This window comes from Drosophila hydei, unplaced genomic scaffold (genome assembly GCF_003285905.1).
Source record: "Drosophila hydei strain 15085-1641.00,03,60 unplaced genomic scaffold, DhydRS2 tig00000001-arrow-pilon, whole genome shotgun sequence".
Taxonomy (NCBI): domain Eukaryota; kingdom Metazoa; phylum Arthropoda; class Insecta; order Diptera; family Drosophilidae; genus Drosophila; species Drosophila hydei.
Window position 1 is genome coordinate 1499939 of NW_022045643.1, and position 19828 is coordinate 1519766.

The following is a 19828-nucleotide window of genomic DNA, read 5'->3' on the forward strand; positions in this document are numbered from 1 at the left end:
TTAATGCTGCCTGCTCTTCTACTCACAAAGGCACTGTAACGCCGCACCTTTTAAACACAGTGTTAATGTTATACTCAAAATGGCACTGCCTTCTTGTAAACTTATTATCGCTGAGAGCTATCAGTCGATTGGCGGAACAGTGTTGCCACACGCAGTAAAATTAAAACTTCAGCGCGAACAACACTTGTTGCTGTGACGTCACACACACAAGCGCAGTTACGTCAATGCAGCAATATGCCCAGCAATCTGTCAAACAAACCACCACCACTAACACAACTACAGCAATCTGACATTTCGTCAATAGGTCCATACATAACTTTGTCATTTTTTCACTTGCACGCAGAAGAAAAAGCAAATTCGTTTGTTTTTCTTTTTGTTTTTATTTTGGTAAATTTTTACCGCCCTTTTAGAGGGAGTGTTTGAAAGTGGATTTTGAATAACAAATAATGCTCCATCAACCGCCGCCGCCGCCGCAGCAGCCGACGCACAGCATTAAAATAATGTCCGGAGCCGAGGAGAATCGTCATTATCTGCGCGCCTTCATACAGACATATCGGGATATGCCCGTCCTGTGGGACACTTCTCTGCGGGATTACACGAATCGAGAGAAGCGGGCAGAGGCGTACCAGCGCCTGGTGCCCATTTACCATTATTTAAAACGTGATGCGACCGTTGAGGACGTGAAAAAAAAGATCAATACGCTCCGCACAAATTATCGCAAAGAGCTGAAGGTCGTGGAGAGCGCCATGCGAACTGGCAGCTTGCATACGCCACGTTGTTGGACCTTTCAGGAGCTGGACTTCCTAAGGAACACAGAGAAGTTTCTCGCGGTAAATCCTACGTTCAAGAACGAGCCCAGCTTCTCCTTCAACGAAAACTCCAGCTCGACGGCATCCTTCATGGAGCATAGTAGTGGCAGCAGCGCCTCCTCCTTGCATTATTCTTATCGCAGTGCAGTGGGTCAAACGCCCAACATCTCGGAGATGTTTCACAAATCGTTTGGTCATGTACAAAAGGTGGATCCGCTGCCACCACCACCGCCACCACCAGCTGGGGGAGCGGGTTTAATGCACCAGCAGCCCGACTATTCAATAACAGCAAAGCGAGCAAGGCAGACCCCGCCCTGCAGTAGCAGCGGTAACAATTCTTCGGCTGCCACTACTACTACAGTGAGCACTCACAACACGGATGAGCTGCTGAATATAGCCTGCGAGTATCTAGCGGGTACCTATCCTGAGGAGGAGTCCATTTCGCGCACCTGGACATACAAGCTAAAGCGCCTGCCCCGGGAACAGCGTCTGCTCGCCGAGAGATTCATCAATGAGATACTCTTCGAGGCGGAGTCCAATAACCTGCATCGAGGCTCTGTGCAGATCAACAATAGCTTTGAGCCCTACGTACGCTTCGAGGAGCCGGCCGCCTGCCACGAGGAGCAGGATAAATCGCAAAGTCCCAGTGTGCACACCTCCTCTGAATCGACGCCCAAGGCGAAGCTAAGCGAACCAACAAATCCGGGCATACGAGAGTTCTAGAATTAGGATTAGGATTAGCAATGCAATTAGCTTTTAAGTGTTATTCAGTTTTTTATTGACATTGATGGCACTAAAACAAGTAAGTTATGTGTAAATAGTTACGAGAACATAACGGATTAATCCATTCGCTGATAATCCACGAGATTGCGCGTTAGCCAAACGTAGGGCGAGGCGCCCGCCAGGAACAGGCAGGCCCCAATCACAGGACGATGCAGTATCCAGGCCACCGCGGCAATCGTCAACGAGAGCGAAAAGGCGATCAAAAAGTTCCCAGTTATCGGATAGTGAGAATCGGGCGCCAAGCCAATCAACAAAGGCACACGGAGCACTGCAAGAGAGAAGCGGAAATTAGATTATTAAATATATATATAGAGTTAATATCTGTATGCTAGAAAATATGTAGAAATATATAAATATATATTATTTTAGTTATCCTTATCTCGTCTACTCACAGACAACCCTCAGCAGCTTTGTATTGCAGCTGACGCCAAAGAAAATCAGGAGCCAGCCTATGAAACGCCACCACCAGGTATGCAGCACCTGCGTCCTGTACTCCAGTCGAAATACCTCCAGGGCACTAATCTCGCCTGGGTAGACGAGCAGCACATGCACACCACGACTAGTGACATAGGGCTCCACTTTGTTGCCTTGCAAGCGACCCACCACGCTGTAGAGTTCGCCCTCCAGTCCAGCGTAGGTGAAGAGCAGGCGAAGATCGCCGACTTCTGGATTGAACACATCGCTGGTGTGATAGTACAGACCCAGATGCAGCTTGATACCACTGTCGTCCGGCCTTATATCCGAGGTCAGCTCATGGTAGTTGTTGAACTTGTTCTTCACAGCTGGCCCCAGCTCATATTTGCCTATGTAAACCGCATCGGCCACTTGAACGGCGCTTTCGATGGGGAAACGTTGTGGATTCGTATGACCATGAGGATTGTAGAAGTGGCGCGACTCCACAATCTTGTCACGCCATTCTCGTGTATAGTAATAGCTGCGTGTGTCCGACTCTGTGCCCACAGTTTCGCCGAAATTGTGCTCCACTGTCTCCTCCACCCATTGGTACATTTGAACGCGGCGCCTTAGTTTCACTGCCATTAACTGTATATTGTAGTCGGGCTCGGTGAGCGGCTCTCCACATATGATCGGCCCTGATAGATGTACAATACGATTTTCAAAGCTCATCTCCTGCTCCTCCTCGGTAAACTGCATAGAATAGATGTCTGCGTAAGCCTCATCCAAAGCCAACATCGTGTGTACCGCTCTTCCTTCGTTCCAGTAGAGCACAACAGAGCCGGCGACAAATAAGCCCAGGCCAAAGGTTGCAATCAGCCAGTTGGTACGAAAGGTGTCGCTTAACGTGGCCATGTTCAATGTTTTAAATTACTTCATTTAAAATAGAAATAAACAGCATCATTTGCTGTGTTCGAATATTCGCCTTTGCGATTGTGCACAGTCACAAGCTGTCAATTTGCACAGCTGACGCCGTTCATCAGGTAACATCTGTTAACGTCAGCTGTTCGAATAGAGAAACAAAATTCCTGCGGTCAATACAATTCTGCGTAGTCGCAGGCCGCCCATTTGTAAAGCTAACGCCTTCATTAAACAACAGCTGATTGAAATTCGCACCTTAAACGATGCACAAATATTACTACGAGTTTATAATAGTATCAATATTTTACCTCATTATCAATTTTATCTATAGCATTTCCAATAGAAATATACATAATTCGTAAGCATACTATAATTGCGCGCAAAAACAGGTCGCCTATTTACAAAAGCCACGCCGTTTATCGAGGCACAGCTGTCAATGTCAGCTGTTCGAAATTCGAACACTCGACAAAAAAATTACTACAAATTGTAACAAGAATGTGTAGCAATAGTTTAACTGATTATCAATTTACAAAAGCATTTAAGCATGGCAAATTCTGTTCGGTGTACAAGGCAAACTGTACAGTCAACAATCGTGTGATAGTTGTCAAAAAGTATTCACTGGAAGTGGAAGATGATGTCGAGTTAAAGCGACTTTTTGCCGAAATTCAATGTTGTCGACAATTCAATCATCCAAATATCAATAAGATTTTGAATAGTTTCATTGTGGATACCGATGTATATGTGCTACATCCGTATATGTGCTTTGGCACATGTCAGCTCCTGCTTAAAAGTATATTCAAGAACGGCTTTCCAGAAGCTCTGATTGCGCTGATATTCAAGGATGTCCTCGCCGCCCTTTTGTACATACACTCGAATGATTTTGTTCACGGATCTGTGAGAGCTCTGCACATACTATTGGACAGCAATAAGGCAGTATTATCTAATTTTCATGAGAGTCGTAGCTTTATAAAACATGGCAAGAAGAAACCCGTCCTGCATGGCATCTCCCACGAGAAGAATCTAAATTGGGCTGCACCGGAAGTTTTGGATCAAAATGTACATGGATTTACAGAGAAATCGGATATCTATTCCGTGGGCATAACGGCATGTGAGCTGGCTAACGGTATTCAACCATATTTCGAGACCCAACCTACACTCATGTACACAGAGAAAATACGTGGAAATGTGCCCTCCCTATTGGATAGATCGACGTATACCATGCTCCTGGATGATCAGGGAAAAGTCCCATTCGAGAATGCAACAAGCCGCAGAACCTACGATATCTTTAGCCAACGTGTGCTCTCCGATGATTTCCATCAATTTGTGGAAATTTGTCTGAATCGCAGTGCCGAGAATCGTTGGAGCGCCAAGAAGCTGATGACCCATGCATTCTTCAAGCAATGCAGACACGCCTCCATCACGGATCACATCAAGAAATGTCGCTCCGACGTAGACACCATTTCCACACGAGAGGATGATGGTGTCGAAATCATTGCACCACCCGATGATCATGCACAGGAATGCCGAGAAGATGTACAATGGAATTTTGAATGAACTTTAATATAAGATATATAAATAAGATAAATAAAAAAAACTGATTTTAGATAAAATAAAAGTTGAGTGAATCTTAGCAAGCATTTATAATCTAAGCATAGGGTATTATGCTAGCTATGCTGTAATTCTAGATATTCCACCCTATAAAATATCTCTCCTTTTACCAAGCCAAGAAATTCCATTGATATCCATAATTTATTTCACATAATTTACTAAATATTTTAAATTGTGGCTTTATTTACAGTACATAATCTGGTGTTATATTTATCCATTATATAGTTGCTCGATTCCAGCCAAAGCTAATGCGTAAGTTCGCTTAGTTATGCCATATTTAAAACCTTGTAAATATCTGTGCTTAAAAAGTCAACAAAATCCAAAACTATAAATATCACTTTTTGCCTCTAGGAATACACAAATAAATAAATAATAATAATCGAAATGTTGGTCTTGTTTTCGTTTATTACGTATTATTAAACAAATTAATAACAATTAGGCGTAATCTGTTCAACTAAAAATTAAAATTATTTAACAAATATCTAAATTAGAAATTGCTTTTTGAATATGTAACTTTAAATAAAAATTAACTAATTTTTTGGATAAAAAAATCACGCACAAATTGCTTTAAACGGGATCTTTAGTTTTGTTTAAGGTATTTGGACATATGTATAAAAAAACATAACTTTCGCATAAAATGTACAAATTTTTATATATATATATACTTTATATATATCATTGAGTTATATAGCGAGCTATCACTGTTAAATAACATTTAGGTTAATTTTTTTAAATATTAATATATATATATATATATGAAGCTAGTATGTGAAGCATAAGTATTAGCACAAGTCTCTTTGACTAACCTAAATCGGTTGTTATCCAATTAAATATATATTATGCTCTTGGCAATGCTCGGACGCATTGTACTGTAAATAAGTTGGGAACTTTAAAAACTAAATTAAGGTAAAGATTTCTGGTTTTTCTTTTAGCCTGCAAAACTTTTAACTGCTTGGGTCGGATTTGTAAATGTCTATATATATACTATATATGCATAACTTGTATATTACTTAGAAACAAATTAGTTTTAACGCTGACTAACATGCCACACAATCAAATAACTTTTATCGCCTCGATTTTCGATTGTTTGATTTGGTTCCAGTTGAATACTGTTCTCCATGTCATTATCATCTGAAAAGGCAAATAGTATAGTTAGTAGATCAGGAATATATATACATGTATGTACACTTAGTGAGTGCTGCTGCGACAAAACTACTAGAGATTTTCACTTGATTTTAGATAATGTACAAAAGCTTTTAAAACTATGCAGCATCCATATCACTTTAGATATATTTATATAGCTGCGCAACTGGATCAAGAATTATATTTATTTAATATATTATTTAGTTTTTGATTAGTAATTGCCTTTTTTATATAATATTTTAGTGAGAGTGCGCGGTTTATTTGGTAGTTTGTAAAATAGCAATGTAAAGGAATATTAAGCAAAAAAATATATATAAAAATTATAAATTTAATTTAAAATTATTAACCAAAAATAAAAGAAATATTAAAAGGCATTAAAAGATTCAATTGGTAAACTACAACCAAAAGTTGAAGAACCGCAAATGAAAGTTAGATAAAGAATCGTATGTACAACACGTAGATATTTATATCCCGTATTAGGCTTTGTTTGGTTTTTAGGTAACACATCAGAAGGACAATTCACAAGGACACCAAAGAGCACAGTTTACAGCTTACTCCACACATGTGAACTGGGTTGTGGAGTTCATTGGAACATGGTTACAAATAGTGCACAGACAACTTTTTTGAAGGTTGTAAAACGTGGTAAACAGAAATGAAGGAAAACAAAATATTGAACATAAATATCGATAAACCTTAGACAAATGCTGCATTCCAATTAGATTGTCGGCCCATGGGCAGGTCGCTGCGCGGAGCACTACAAATTGAAGGTACTACACGGCCGGCAAAGGTTAAACAAAAAGAAAATGCAATTAAGTCAACAAATACACAACAATGCAAAACTAAGCAAAAATAGAAATAAAAACATTATTATTAAAAACAAAATAACGATAAGAATTACGTAAACGGCGCAAATCAAAAATGTTTTAAATTCAAAATCAAAATGAAAAGCAAAGCTTACGTATCGACTTTCCAAACTATCAAATGCGCTGCATTATCACTAGCATCGTATTTTTCATGTCCTGCAGAGGAATATGGAACGATTATACTATATACTGCATTTATATATAGATGTTTAGTTAGATAAGAGATCGCTGACTTTTAGGGCTGGCCAATTGTTTAGCTAGAGCTTGGACGGCCACTGACTCCACTTACTTATGCGAAAATCAATATAGCCCTCGCCTCCGCACATAACCAACATGTCGGGTCGCTTGTTGGTAAAGGTGAGCGTGCCATTCGGCTGCTGGAGCATGGGCACCGACACAAAAAACTTCACCGCATCGCGATGGCCATGGAAGGACAGTTGAGCATTGGCCATGCAGCACAAAGGCATGTGACCATGTGGATCAGCTGGAAGCAATAAGAATAAATCAGCTTTAATAATAGTGTAGATAAATGGATGCAGAAGCTCAGCTCACATGACTTTTGCTGCACCTCCGCCAGCGGCACAGATATGATGACGCCATTGCTGGTGCCTATCCAGAGCCGATTGCAGGACACCATCAGCGCTGTGATGCGCACAAAACTAAAGCCCAGCTTGCCAGTGCCCAGCATCTTGGACACATAGGGCTCAATATCCACATCTTGTTTGTGCTCAAATGTATGTGTATTATATAGGCGCAGTGTGGAATCCAGGCTGTACAAGAGACAATCAGTTGGATTAAATAGTTTTCGAATTGATGAAGCTACCTTACCGTATGGATACCCAAACGCCGGCACCTGTTGCCGCCATTTGGCGCACCTGGCTCTCCTTGCGGGGATGCGCGTCCAGCGAGTGCACAATGTTTAGCGATATGGGATCAACAATGAAGATCTTGTTGCGATGCGCAGCCCAAATGCGCTCGCCGGCCACACAGAGGCAACGTATCGAATGATTGCGATCACCGACCGTAACCAGGTGATAACTATTCAGATCCCATTGGCCGTCTGTTTGGCGGCGGAACACGGCTAACTGAGCATTGGCCAGCGCAACAACAACACGCGACTCCACATGCACAATCGCCAGCACAGCATCGGGCAGGAGCACCTTGTGCAGACACTCATGCCAACGGCCCACACTGCTGTGCACATACAGCCAACCATCCTGGGCGCCCATCCACATGGTGGGTCCCACCGAGCTCATCAACGGCTCATCGCGCTCTTTGGTGCCCAGTATGGGATTTAAAGATTTGATGCTGAATTGCACATTATTGCTGCTGCTGTTGTTATTGTTGACATGATTATTGCTGTTGTCCACGTTGCTGGAGGAGAGTCGCTGCGGTGCACCCGGCAGCGCTTGGCGTATCTTTATAGCCTCCACATTGCCCAAAGGCTCGGTTGCATCAACGGCGGGCAGCTGCTCATTCGATTTCTCAGTAGCCTCTTTGGCCTCTGCCACGCCCACGACTGTAATTGTCGCGGGCACCTCCTCCGCCTCTTGTGAGTTTTGCTTGCTGTTGCTGTTCTGATCCGATTTGGGTCGCACACGCACGAACTCCACCTTGCCACACAGCTCGGTACCTTCACCTGGCCGCTGCAGCATCTCACCTGCCTTGACCACTTCCGATTGTTCCAGCAACGCATAGTCGCTCTCCATGGCGCCCTGCACAGAGGCAATGCATAGCAGATGCGACGCACATATGGGAAAAGCATCCAACACAGTGGCCGATTGATTCGCGTCTACCACACTGACCGTACTTGCGGCATGTGTGCTGGTGCAGATCCATACAAACGAACTGAGCTGTGTCTCGGGCTCCAGAGTCTCAAGGCTGGCACGCGCCATTTGGCGATCCAGCGCCTCGGCGCTCTGTTCGGCCGTTGGACTGGTTATCTCTGCTATTTTGAGCGTCGAGTGTGGCGCATAGGGCGAATCGGCGGGTATAAGCGATTGGCCATCCTTTGTGAAGCCACCTTGCAGATTGACCCCTGCCGCACAAAACACTTTCATGTGCGGCGATGCCTCCGCCAGGGGATTACAGTAGACGGGCACAGGTACACCGCCTGAATGGCGATTCGGATTGGCATCCTGATTGGTCTTGTTGATAGGCAAGCTCCAGCCATATGCATGCAGACGTCCGTCCTCTTTTTGCACATGAGCACGCAGCTGTCTGTATTGCTCACGCCGCCTGGCACTGATGCGCTCTGAGGCCCCCTCCTCAGCATAGTCCTTGGCCATGATTAGTGCGTTGGCAAGACCGGCGCTGGCCGGATGCGGCGGCGGCTGTGAACCGGCTAGGGCAAGGCGATTGTCGCTTCCTCCACGGCTGGGTGATCCATGGCTGTGGGCAGGACTTCCTCCGCCTGTGTGACGAAACATCGGCCCCCCTCCAAGACCATCAGCGACGCGTTCCGTCGGACGGTTGGAGGGGCTGTTAGGAAAGTAAATAAACGTTTAATACCCCTCAGTAGATAGTTGGAAATATATGTAGTAAACTTACGTAAAAAGATTACTAAAGTATTTCCAAATGCTTTGTTTCGACTTCTTATCCAAGTTGTCGACTGTGCGCGAGGCGCGCAATATTTCGGTTAGGCGTACCGCTTCCTGCAGCTCCATTAGTCGCTCCTTGTACTGATTGCGCTCCATCAGCACCATGGCCATTTCGACACGCGTGAATCGCTTACGTTGCGCCAGCGGCACATCATTCTCCTCCTGCTCGGTGTCTGTCAGATTGATTGAAATTTTATGATTAGCTGTGCAAATGTGAGTGGGACTGGAGCAGCTTACTCTGTTGTTTCACCTGTTCCTTGGTCTTCTTCAGCTCATCTTCCAGCTCGCTGATGCGCTGCCTCAGCTTCGTGCGCGACTGCTGCATCGCATTCAGCTCCTCACGCACTATTTCTATTTCACCCGTCAGCTCATCCACTTTGACAATCAAATCATCCTTGACAATGTTGAGTGCATTTCTGTGTGGGTTTTGATTGATTGATATGTCGCTTGATTACTTTAATTTATGTCTAGTTAAAACTTACTTGGTTGCTAGCAGCTCATTATTCTCCATGATAAGATTTTCTACTTCTTTGCCCATACCTGCAAAAGTATTCATAAAACCGTTAGTAAGTTAGCTAAAGCACGCATTCTATTTTGTGGAACGCAAATGGATATGATGTGGAACGTAAGAAATAATTGAATTGTCAGTAAATAGCATGAAAACAAATGAAACTAACTAAGTATGCAGACTATATATGTATGTGGATCGTAAGTGGAACTTAACTGGGTGAAATAACAAGCATGACATTAATGAAAAAACGAGAAACATGAATTAAGTAAAACAAAATTGATGTACATCGAAATTAAACTCAAAACCTGAACCAAAAAAACATCTATCCATAGAACAGGGTATTTAAATATGAAAACTAAAACCAATAAGATTCGATTAACCCGGGCACCCGGAAGATCAGGTCTAGATCATCCACTAACACCAGTGAAAGTACAACTGAAGTTTGAAGAGAGAAAAACTAGGGACACTACTTACATAGCCAGAGACTTTACAATAGATAGAAACTATGTTTAAAGATATATCGTGACGCACGAGAAAACTTACCGAAATAGTTGTCGTTAGCTTTGATAGTTTTTGTTGTTGTTGTTGTAGGTGTCGGTGTATAGTGTGTTTGATATTTGTACAAAAAGATTTGTTGTGTATTTTTTTTTGTGGAAAATAGGGGAAAGGGATGTTTGGAATAAGTAAATTGGTTTTGGCATAAAAAGAGAAATTTGAAATTTCATTAGAGGTCAATAAATATGATAATTTTTATTAGGCTTTGCAATATGGTGACAACAGTATCTCGAGCACATCAATTCCAACACATATCACAAAACACGTTTCGCTAGAGTATCCGTTGTATTCTACATGATCTTTTCTATATCTTATTTTTTGTATCAGTCGATTATCGTATGATATTTAATGTATTTACAGGTTATATAGATGAATCCATATATGTAGGAATTATATGGTGTTGGTGGTGGAGTTTGTTGTTGTTGTTCTTGGAGTTGGTCTTGTGTGTGGTACCTACCTGAGGATGCATATTCTCCGGGATGTACCCAGCTGCCTGTTACGGGAAAGAGAGACACAGAAAGAGTGTGAGACAAGTTGCCATTGAGTCCCATTGTGTGTGTGTGCATTTGTTTTGGTGGTGTGTGTATGTGTGTGTGCGCACAGATAGTAATGGAAAGAGATAAGAGAAAAAAGAAAAAGTTTTTGAGAAACTTTGAAGCAAACGTGCTTTAAACTGAACATCAGGTATCCACTGCTTACCTGTAACAATCTCATTCTCTTCGCTCTCTTCGTTATCCTGGAAGGACAACTCTTGGTACAGATTGTTGTCCGAGCGTTGCTCCTTCTTGGTGGTCGAACGACCAACTGGGTTGGGTTTGGGTTTTGTTTTAAGTGTGGATTCGTTTTTAGTGAAGTTAACACAAACACAAAAGAAAATAGAATATTGTTTGGAAAATTAGTAGAGTTGCAGGTTAGCTAAAGGTTCAGCCAGCTGGTAGACGCCTCCACCTACCATTTGCGGGCACATTTGGCACAACGGGACTCATATCGGGACTCTGCGGTGAGGTGGCCTGGTTCTGTTGCTGCAGCGCATCTGTTGCTGCGCCGCGCTCGACGGTGCCAGCCAAACTTTCTAGTTCGTTCTGCAACGATGGCGGTCCCGAATCATCCGACTGGCTGCCCACGCTGCAAATCGTCTCCGTGTCCAGCATTACAGAGTTCTCCAGAGAGGCAAAGCCATAGGAGACGGGCCCCGAGCTGCGTGCGACTGGATTGAGTCGTGCCCGACTCACCTCCATGCGATCAGAGGCATTGCTCATTTGTGAGTGCGTCGAACCCATTAACATTTTAGTGCGTTCCATATAGTCCACATGGTTCTTGAACAGCTCCGTGTACCGCTCGTGCAGCCTGGCATACTCCTGTGTGTTGCAAATGTGGAATAAGCAAAGGTCAACAACTGTTCTATGATGGCTGTCTGAGTACTCACCTTCTTAAGGTCTGCTTCACGCTCCTCTAGGCGACTGGCATGCTCGACGCTGTTCTTGTGCTTTAGCTCCAGCATGCGCACAATACTCTCCAGGGACTCCAGACGGCTGGCCAACTCTTTGTTCTCCTGCTCGGCCAGGTCCTCCGCTTCCAGCAGCTGTTGAGTGGAATGTTTAATTAATTGTTGATTACAGTTGAGCTTTGAGCATTGAGACACTCACCTTTTGCTCGGACTGCTTGCGTGCGCTCTTCTCGCGTTCGTATTGTGTAACCAGCTGCTCATTGTCCTCGCGCAGCAGCTCCAACTCCACATCCTGTTCCTGATTGATGCGATAGGAGGCATCTAGGCACTCCAGCACGTTTACCAGCAGAGGCATCAAGTTCTTAACCACATCCTCATCATAGCGATTGATCATTCGCTCGAACTCCTGGTAAATGCTGCCAGCCAGCTGCTGCACCTGTGAAATGAAGAGAGAGTGCATCAACATTAAATGCCAAGCCAACGGCAATAACAACAAGAGCAAGACAAAGTTAGTGCGAGTAAGAGAGATATAGAAATAGACAGAGTGAGAGATGAGCGCACTTTAAATGGCTTAATTAAAACCTATCATAATTGCGGTTTGCGGCTGCTTTGTTTTATGAATGGAACACTTGAAAACGCGAATGAAAGCCCAATGAAAGGCAGGCTTAAGCGTTGCCAGACCCCGCGCTGGCCCACAAGATGGTTAGGTAAGAGCAGACAATGGGAAAGCTTGAAAGGTCAAAGTTTAAAACTTCCCATGCCATTCGGTTAGTAAAAAAACCAATAAAAAACTTAAGCTAAGTGCAAGGCGTAACAAATTAAAAGTGAGATAGGAAAAATAATATGTAAACAAATTAAAAATCGTGCGTTTAGTTGAACGTTTTAAGTGAGACAACAAAGTATCAAAAAAACAAAAAGAACCAACAAAATTTAAAACTCACGATGCTGACAACCTCTCCATTCTGAAAGAGAAAGAAAAAGAAGAGAAATGGGCACATATATAAAAAACTCAGGTTTAACAAAATTAAAGTTAACACATAAAGGTAAATAAATAAACAAATCGAGAAACCCACAAAGTGCAAAAGCCAATGGGAAAAATGAGAGTGCGAATATAATATATTTATATATATGATTTAAAGATGATATAACGTTGAATGTTATAATAACAGACAATGAGATTATGAGTAAATAAATATAAGTGAAAGAATATATACTTTATATTTTTTATGTTAATCAAATAATTTATATTTTTAAGTAAACATTTCCAAGTAAAATTCGGCTTTTCTTTTCAACTTCAATGCATATTACGTTATATGTGAATAACAGTTTTTTTTAGTTAAAATATATCTTGAATAAACTATTTTTTATTTTAATTTATTTGTTATAAATCTGATCCATAGCACAAAAATGAAATACGTGGTTGGTGTTTTAAAATGTAAAATGACTAACTTCAGGCACATACAAAATCAATAAAAATAGTTTTATTATTTTTTTATATAAAGGTTGGCTTTTCCGCATTTAAAGCCAGCATAAAATATTCTTAGCCTCAAGGTTGAACTCTATATATACATATGGTTGGTTATAACAATCGTATACCACTAAGTATTGAAGCTATTTCTGCTCTCAAATTGCTTGAAGTACAACCAGTTTTGTTACTGAGCAGCAAAAGCAGCAGCCGTTGCTTTGGAAAGTAAATACAAGTATGTCTCACAGCTGTGACGGAGTCGCCTGAATGAGTCAAATTACCTAACTCAATATTAACTCAATTAACAGGTAGTTCAAGTGGCAGCTGTCTAAAGGGCCTATGGCATGAGAGGAAGCTCGATGAGCTCATGCCCGCAGCATTTGCATTGAGGACAGCCCGATTAAAACCCTTGCGAAGCTGATAAAATGCAAAAATCAATGGCGCTGCTTTGATTGCCAGAAAAGAAATAAGTAAGCAAGTGCTGCTTGACTAGCTGCTACCCTGTACACAGCTCAGTCTACATAACACAGAACATGCCTAAATATGCGGGGTATAATAAGCTTTCCTTTTTAAAGACTATGGAGCTTATATAAGGACCATCAGTTAGTGAGAGAATGAAGTGAAACGGGAAACATAAAAATAAAAATAAACTGGTGAGCGAATTGCGTGAGGCGACATTAAATTAGACGAACGGTTTATTGATTTCTATTCTCAACTTCCACTCGCTCTCTTGCTCACTCCCTATCTCTCCCTCTTTTTTGCAGACACTTTTTGAACTCCTTTTTCGGGCAGCACTTCTGAATGTCAATGACTCGCGACTCTAGTCAGCTGATGCATAATAAACAAGCCGAAGTCAGCGAGTGTAAGAGAGAGAGAGAGAGAGAGAAGGACTGTGTTATAGATAAGTAGCAGACATATGTAATACTGATTGTGCGTGGCACTTCCTGTGGAGTATGTCAAATTATCTACTTCGTATAATCTGTTGCCGAGATATGAATATGTCTTATCGTATAGCGTTGCCCGCATGAATCATTTAATATGAAGCATACCTTCTCGGACATGACCATATTGTTGTCCTCGGTGCCGTAGACCGTTTCGGCGCCCGACTGTGGTCCACAATTGTTGAGCATTGTGTCATCGTTGTCCATCATGTTGATTGTTGTTGTTGGTCTTTGACTCTCTCTCAATTTTGTATCTCTTCCTAATTACGCATTTGAGTGTGGGTGAATATGTGTGTGTGTGTGTATGTGTATGTGTGTGTGTGTATGGGGTTGTCACACGTCACGCGTTATGCAGCATTCAACCCCAAACAACAACAGCAACAACAAACACTATCCAGCTACTGAGTGTGCTGCACCCACACAGGCACACGCACTTGCATACATATATTCACCAATACAGGTGCAGTTTTCGTTTTATTTGTTATTTGTTTTCGTAGCGCTCACTGAGTTTTGTTTTTGTTTTGTGTATTATAGATGTAGCTTGATTATTTTTAATATAATTGCATTCTCTGCTCGTTCTGCGTGTCACTTATTTGCGTTTTTCGCTGTGGCTATGTTTGGCCATCAGCCTCTTGCCCCCTCCATTTACGACGTATTTTTGATTACTTTTCATTTTTTCGCGTACGCTTTTCACTCATTTTAGCTTAGTGTCGCACACATATTTTATAACAACCAAATAACCACATACTGGACTATAATTTTAAATACTTTTATCAATAAAACACGCTGTTTTTAGCGCATTTTTCCAATAAAATATGTGGAACCATCGGACGAGCAACCGATTTTCGTGATGAATGAGAAATGACTGCAGTGTTGACAAACGGCTTACGCTCTCAAAGTGACCGTATAACAATAACTATTACATGCATCAACTATCGATAGATCGATTACGTTTTTGACACGCTGTCTTTTGACGTTTGTGTTGTTGCTAGATTTCGATTTCGTTTTATTTTTTGCCTTTGCATTTAACAAATAAAAAATCATGGTGTTTGTTAAAAACTGGGAAGATTTTGAAATTGCCGCCGAGAACATGTATATGGCGAATCCACAAAACTGCCGATACACCATGAAATATGTGCACAACAAGGGCCACTTACTGCTCAAAATGACGGACAACGTGAAGGTATTAAATATTGCTGACCAATAAATACATTGTAATTAACATTATTGTATTGGCTTGCAGTGTGTGCAGTATAAAGCGGAGAACATGCCCGATTTGAAGAAAATTGAGAAAATCACAAGCAATCTGGTTGGTCATATGGCATCCAAGGAATAGCTAAAGCAACAAACTGGCCACGGCAGCAATTCGGATCAAATGAAACAACAACAACAATATAAACTATTTGTAGTTGTTAACTGAACCGCTTGCTGTGTGTTTCATCCTACACTTGTTTAGTTCATAAGCGCACTGGACCCACGGCAGGCTAAGATGTGGTAACAAGAGTAGTTTACTGTTTAAATAACATTGTTATAAATGTTAGCTCTGTGCACAGCAGCCAGCCAAAAAGGGTGCCGGTGGTATTTTTAAAATTTATAATACTTTTGTATTTATTGTAATGTGAATGTGTGCAGTTCGCTGCATTGTGGTGACATATTGAAATTAGTCCACATTTCCATGAAATGCTTTAAACAAATTAAATGGTGTTTTTATAAGTAAATGTATTGTGCTTGTTTTTCAGTTATCGATTAACCACTATAGTCGAAAAGCGTAAAGCGAACTGTAGAGGGCGCTGTAAAGCCGTTATGAGTTCAAACGAAGTTTTGTATGAAATTAGAATGTTTTCATATATTTGTGCAACTTTTTATACTTGCTAGCTGGAAAGTTTTTGGAGGCTGCCTACTTTGGTTGAAAAATGTTAATTGCCTAGCCATTAAAGCGATTAAACAGCCAAAACAAACAGCTGTCAATGCACAGGTGAGTCAGTAAAGGTGAGTGCGTGAGCGAAGGAAAGAACTTTGATGCTGTTGCTGCTGCTGCTGCTGTAGTCGCTGACCGCTGTTACTCACTTAATAAGCGGAGAGTAAATATTTAAATATTTGCATATGAGCCACTCGAGTTTATTTGCCACAGGAGATTGACAGCAATGCGAGTTTGATGCCTCGCATCATGAGATCATGAGAGAGACAGTACTCAGAGAGAGCGAAACAGAAAGAGAGAGAGGGAGGCAGATCAGTAGCCAAAGTGTTGTTGACCAAATGCCATAAGAAGTGTTTGCCCATGCAGAAGATGAGAGCTAAGTACCTGCAACTAGGCAACTCAGTAGCCACTTTGGATTAAGGCATCCATCGACGTTTGTTTGACCCACAGAATGGCGAGCGGTCGCTTTTGATCGCCTTCGTCACAGACCCTACAGTTGCAGCTCAAGCGTCTGCCACTCGGCTTTGATTAGTGGACGTCGAAGCCGACGCTGAAGAGATCTTCTCACCTGTCGTATTTCCGGCCCCAAAGGCCGTAGACAAGCTCATTTGGCTTCTGTTTGCCACTGGGTCCATTCACTATCGGATGTTTGAGCTTTTCGAATGTGTTGTTTACCGTGCATTCATTGCAATCACAATCACAATCACAATCTCAAACACAATCTCAATCATAATCAACTGCAAATGCAATGACATCGTAAACCACAAACTGTCTTCTTGGCTCATAAATTTGAAAAGCCACAACAATTGCTGCGCGCTTGCCCACCTATCAAAATCGAACAAATCAAATAAATAATAATATACTATATGATATCATATGAGACGAGCGTGCAGTCGCGCTTCGGCTACTGGTATTTGAAAATCATAAACGCAACATTCAATCGATCGTTACAACTCGATAAAGTAACACCACCACCAACTGAGTTTAATTAGGTGCACAGTGTGCACTGTGGGCCACACAGCTGATATTTTGGCTAAAATCTTGACAGCGTAGAGCACATATAAAGGCTAAATATAGACATAGATAAAGATCCCAATTGCCAGATGGAGGCATGGCTTTGCTTAAAAATATTATATATATTCTTGATCAGCATATAGAGTCCAGAGGCCCTGTGAATCTGCATAAACTGATGTTATTGCAATCTATAAGAGCTTGATCCTTCTGTAGCCAGCCCATAGAACTTTTGTTCCCAATAATCGATAACATTTTTCATCAAATCGATCAAAAAACTATAGCCAGTTTATGTTTTTGAGCATATCTCTTCATTAAGGGAGATATTTGATAAATAGACATAGATCATGTACTTACCATTCCAATCATTATTAAGAAAATTGTTACCAGTCAGTTGGTTCAGGGTTTCCAACTCTTTCTCTGCTTCATATTCATTTAGATTTTGCATTTTAAGCACAATCTGCTGCAGCTATCCCATCGTACACAGTAGACTCTACATACGTGGAGTTACCCACGATAAACTTGACAAATAACATAAATGCTTTTTATTGCGGGTGGTTCAGTTGGGCCTGTGGTTGCGGCTGTCTGATTGGGGCGGGGGCTTTACGCTTTCGTGCCATAGACTTGGGTATGCTTACTACTAGTATTACGCTGCGATGCATTTTACGACACCCACTGGCGTCAATTATAAAGATATTTAAGTACAGTTAGCTAGCAATTAGACAGGGTCTTCCAACTGTCCAAGGCGCACAAATCCCTGAGATTTCTTTGCCATATATGGATATCTATAGCTACTATATAAATTACGGTCATTGATAGTCGGTCATATGACAATTAGTTGTAAATTAAGACCACGAGCAAGTGCAACGAAATAAGTTAAGTTAAGCCCTGCTTTAATAAACAGTTGCGCAAGGCTTCAATAAGTCAGAGGTGGGCAAGTAGCGACTGCGTCATACTCGTTCGCAGAGCAAGCAGGCAAAAGAGAGGGCATATTTGTAAAGAGACTAAGAAGTAGTTTAGCTGTGAATTGATTGAAACAGATGGAGCGACAGACAGGCAGAGCGACTGCAAGACAGGCATGGGATAAAGCTAATATACGCTACTTTCTTAGTGAACTAGTAAATAATGGAATGGCTTAAGCATAGGCGGGAATGCCCAAAGGCTTAGTTAAGTTAGAAGCGAGTGTTAACGACTGCTGCATACTCGCTGATAGACAAAGTGGCAGGCATTGACCGAAAGCCTATATACTCTTTGAGCGAGCATAGAGTAACTTGATCAGAATCAACCATTGTCGAAGCTGACTTCTGAGATGAGTTTGGGCATAAGCAACTGCAGCAGAGTCGCTCGCAGCCTCGAGCGACATCCATCTTACTGAAGCTCTTCAATGCTTTGGATTTGCCCACTTCAAAAGCGCCGCAAAGTATGTCAAACTCGATATGCTCTGCTCACAGTGAACACTTTAGAGAGTAGCACGAAGCCATTGCTGGGAGTCGGTTCGCTTTGCAGTTAGCTGAAGTTTGCATTGCTCGGAGTTTCGCTTCTGTCGCGTCGTTCACTCGACTTATGCAAATAGAGTCGAGCTTAATTATGACCATTAGCCACTGTTGAGCGGCTACCGTTTTGAGTCAATACACTATAGAGATATACAAAACACACTCTCTTGATGGAACTTTTTCTTTTTTGAAGCGGCTCGATTGGCATTCGAAATGTTCGCTTTGTTGTGCAAATGGATGACGACTCGTATCGCACGTTAATGCTTATTAATGATCAAACTTATTGACGCAAGCTCATTGACCGACCGACCGACCAATGCGATATGCCAAATTTGCGTGACTCAGCCTGCTTCCAAAATGTTGGGTGTCATTAGAACTAATATTGAATCAATCTTCAGATAGTGACAAACTTGAACAACGATAATTTTAAATAGCCTTTTATTGTTAAATGTGAGTGTTCTCCTAAAGTAACTACCTAGAAAGACTATAACAACACGTTTTTGAGATCATTTTGATTGGATTTTTATAGAATTTTAGTCTTTTGATAGGGTGACGAAATAGATACAATGGATTTAAGTGAAACTAAGAGATACCTTCTGCTTTCTGTTACATTTTCAGAAAACTCTGATACCCGAAACTCACATGAGTTTAGAGTATCCAAAATAAATTTAAGATAAGTTGTATTAGTTCTTTTTCCTATAAATTGAAAGTTATTTATATAATGAGCTATATATGGGCTATATAAACTTTTTAAGATAAGTTTAAAAGCAGTTAAATAACTATGTGATTCATGAGCAAGTCTCACAGATTACTTTGAGGCCTCTTATAGCTCTAAATTTAGAATTACTTTATGTAGTTTCATAACTGTTCTTGAGATAAGCTTTAAAATAATTGCTGAAGCGCTTGCGTATATATAATTTTAGTCTATGAGCAGATCAAGATTGCTGACTATCTGCAGTCTATGAGAAATCGACTCTTTGTTGAACAAACAACACAAAACTTGTTGTTTATGATATGATATAATTAGCAGTCATCATTTACTCTATATATGTCAGCTATATCAGCTCCACTATTATTAAACACTGACCCATACAACAGTTTTCACAGTACTTCCTGGTCTCGAAGCGTGATTAACCGGAAGAGGCTATGCCTGTAATACCTGGACTTTGTTTGACGTCAAAGAGTGGCCTTAGTAACGCAGAACATTCATCAGTATATCAAAGGTGACACAATGTCTATAAGGAAAACAAATTTCATTTCATTATAATTGAATCACTTTACAGGCGATACGAATTTCAAGAAGTCTATCTTTATAATAATTCTGTACGCACGTTAATTGGAAACTGAAATTCAAGTCAAGTCGCTTG

The 19828-nt window shown here is 41.4% G+C and overlaps 5 protein-coding genes across 16 annotated transcripts; 3 read left to right on the forward strand and 2 right to left on the reverse strand.

Moving 5' to 3' along the window:
• Positions 1-85: 85 nt before the first annotated feature.
• LOC111603074 lies at positions 86-1552 on the forward strand. Its single transcript, XM_023320534.2, has one exon. The coding sequence runs from the start codon at positions 447-449 to the stop codon at positions 1530-1532; it is 1086 nt and encodes a 361-aa protein (XP_023176302.2). The 5' UTR covers positions 86-446; the 3' UTR covers positions 1533-1552.
• Positions 1553-1563: 11 nt separating this feature from the next.
• Positions 1564-3018, reverse strand: LOC111603073 (transmembrane protein 43 homolog). Its single transcript, XM_023320532.2, has 2 exons — positions 1985-3018; positions 1564-1860 (listed from the first exon to the last, which is right to left on the reverse strand). Exons 1-2 carry the CDS (start codon positions 2898-2900, stop codon positions 1649-1651), a joined length of 1128 nt encoding a protein of 375 aa, XP_023176300.2. The 5' UTR covers positions 2901-3018; the 3' UTR covers positions 1564-1648.
• Positions 3019-3341: 323 nt separating this feature from the next.
• On the forward strand, positions 3342-4649 carry LOC111603065 (putative serine/threonine-protein kinase STE20-like). Its single transcript, XM_023320523.2, has one exon. The coding sequence runs from the start codon at positions 3402-3404 to the stop codon at positions 4458-4460; it is 1059 nt and encodes a 352-aa protein (XP_023176291.2). The 5' UTR covers positions 3342-3401; the 3' UTR covers positions 4461-4649.
• Positions 4650-5284: 635 nt separating this feature from the next.
• LOC111603041 (JNK-interacting protein 3) lies at positions 5285-14523 on the reverse strand. 12 transcript variants are annotated; one of them, XR_002751648.2, is made up of 17 exons: positions 14148-14523; positions 12575-12595; positions 11833-12069; positions 11613-11768; positions 11139-11544; positions 10886-10990; positions 10644-10679; positions 10175-10192; positions 9603-9660; positions 9358-9536; positions 9071-9293; positions 7349-9001; positions 7073-7290; positions 6810-7004; positions 6616-6676; positions 6350-6427; positions 5569-5645 (listed from the first exon to the last, which is right to left on the reverse strand). XR_002751648.2 is itself a non-coding variant. In XM_023320474.2 (16 exons), the coding sequence occupies exons 1-16, from the start codon at positions 14247-14249 to the stop codon at positions 5642-5644; spliced, it is 3672 nt and encodes a 1223-aa protein (XP_023176242.2). In that variant the 5' UTR covers positions 14250-14523; the 3' UTR covers positions 5567-5641. The 12 variants fall into 12 exon arrangements, 9 of the variants coding, with proteins under 9 accessions (XP_023176239.2, XP_023176241.2, XP_023176240.2 ...); XM_023320474.2 differs by lacking the exon at positions 6350-6427 and having other exon boundaries at positions 5567-5645; XR_002751649.2 differs by lacking the exon at positions 12575-12595.
• Positions 14524-15000: 477 nt separating this feature from the next.
• LOC111603042 (signal recognition particle 9 kDa protein) lies at positions 15001-15635 on the forward strand. Its single transcript, XM_023320480.2, has 2 exons — positions 15001-15222; positions 15283-15635. Exons 1-2 carry the CDS (start codon positions 15082-15084, stop codon positions 15373-15375), a joined length of 234 nt encoding a protein of 77 aa, XP_023176248.1. The 5' UTR covers positions 15001-15081; the 3' UTR covers positions 15376-15635.
• The last annotated feature ends 4193 nt before the right edge of the window (positions 15636-19828 follow it).

Bases quoted from the DNA above. Each gene is read 5' to 3' on its own strand.
- LOC111603074 (XM_023320534.2), top strand. From the start codon at position 447: ATGCTCCATCAACCGCCGCCGCCGCCGCAGCAGCCGACGCACAGCATT.
- LOC111603073 (XM_023320532.2), bottom strand. From the start codon at position 2,900: ATGGCCACGTTAAGCGACACCTTTCGTACCAACTGGCTGATTGCAACC. The intron at 1,861-1,984 runs GTGAGTAGACGA...TCTCTCTTGCAG, and splicing joins AAAGCTGCTGAGGGTTGTCT to TGCTCCGTGTGCCTTTGTTG.
- LOC111603065 (XM_023320523.2), top strand. From the start codon at position 3,402: ATGTGTAGCAATAGTTTAACTGATTATCAATTTACAAAAGCATTTAAG.
- LOC111603041 (XM_023320471.2), bottom strand. From the start codon at position 14,249: ATGATGGACAACGATGACACAATGCTCAACAATTGTGGACCACAGTCG. The intron at 9,002-9,070 runs GTAAGTTTACTA...CTTTCCTAACAG, and splicing joins TACTTTAGTAATCTTTTTAC to CCCCTCCAACCGTCCGACGG. The intron at 7,005-7,072 runs GTGAGCTGAGCT...TATTGCTTCCAG, and splicing joins GGAGGTGCAGCAAAAGTCAT to CTGATCCACATGGTCACATG.
- LOC111603042 (XM_023320480.2), top strand. From the start codon at position 15,082: ATGGTGTTTGTTAAAAACTGGGAAGATTTTGAAATTGCCGCCGAGAAC. The intron at 15,223-15,282 runs GTATTAAATATT...ATTGGCTTGCAG, and splicing joins AAATGACGGACAACGTGAAG to TGTGTGCAGTATAAAGCGGA.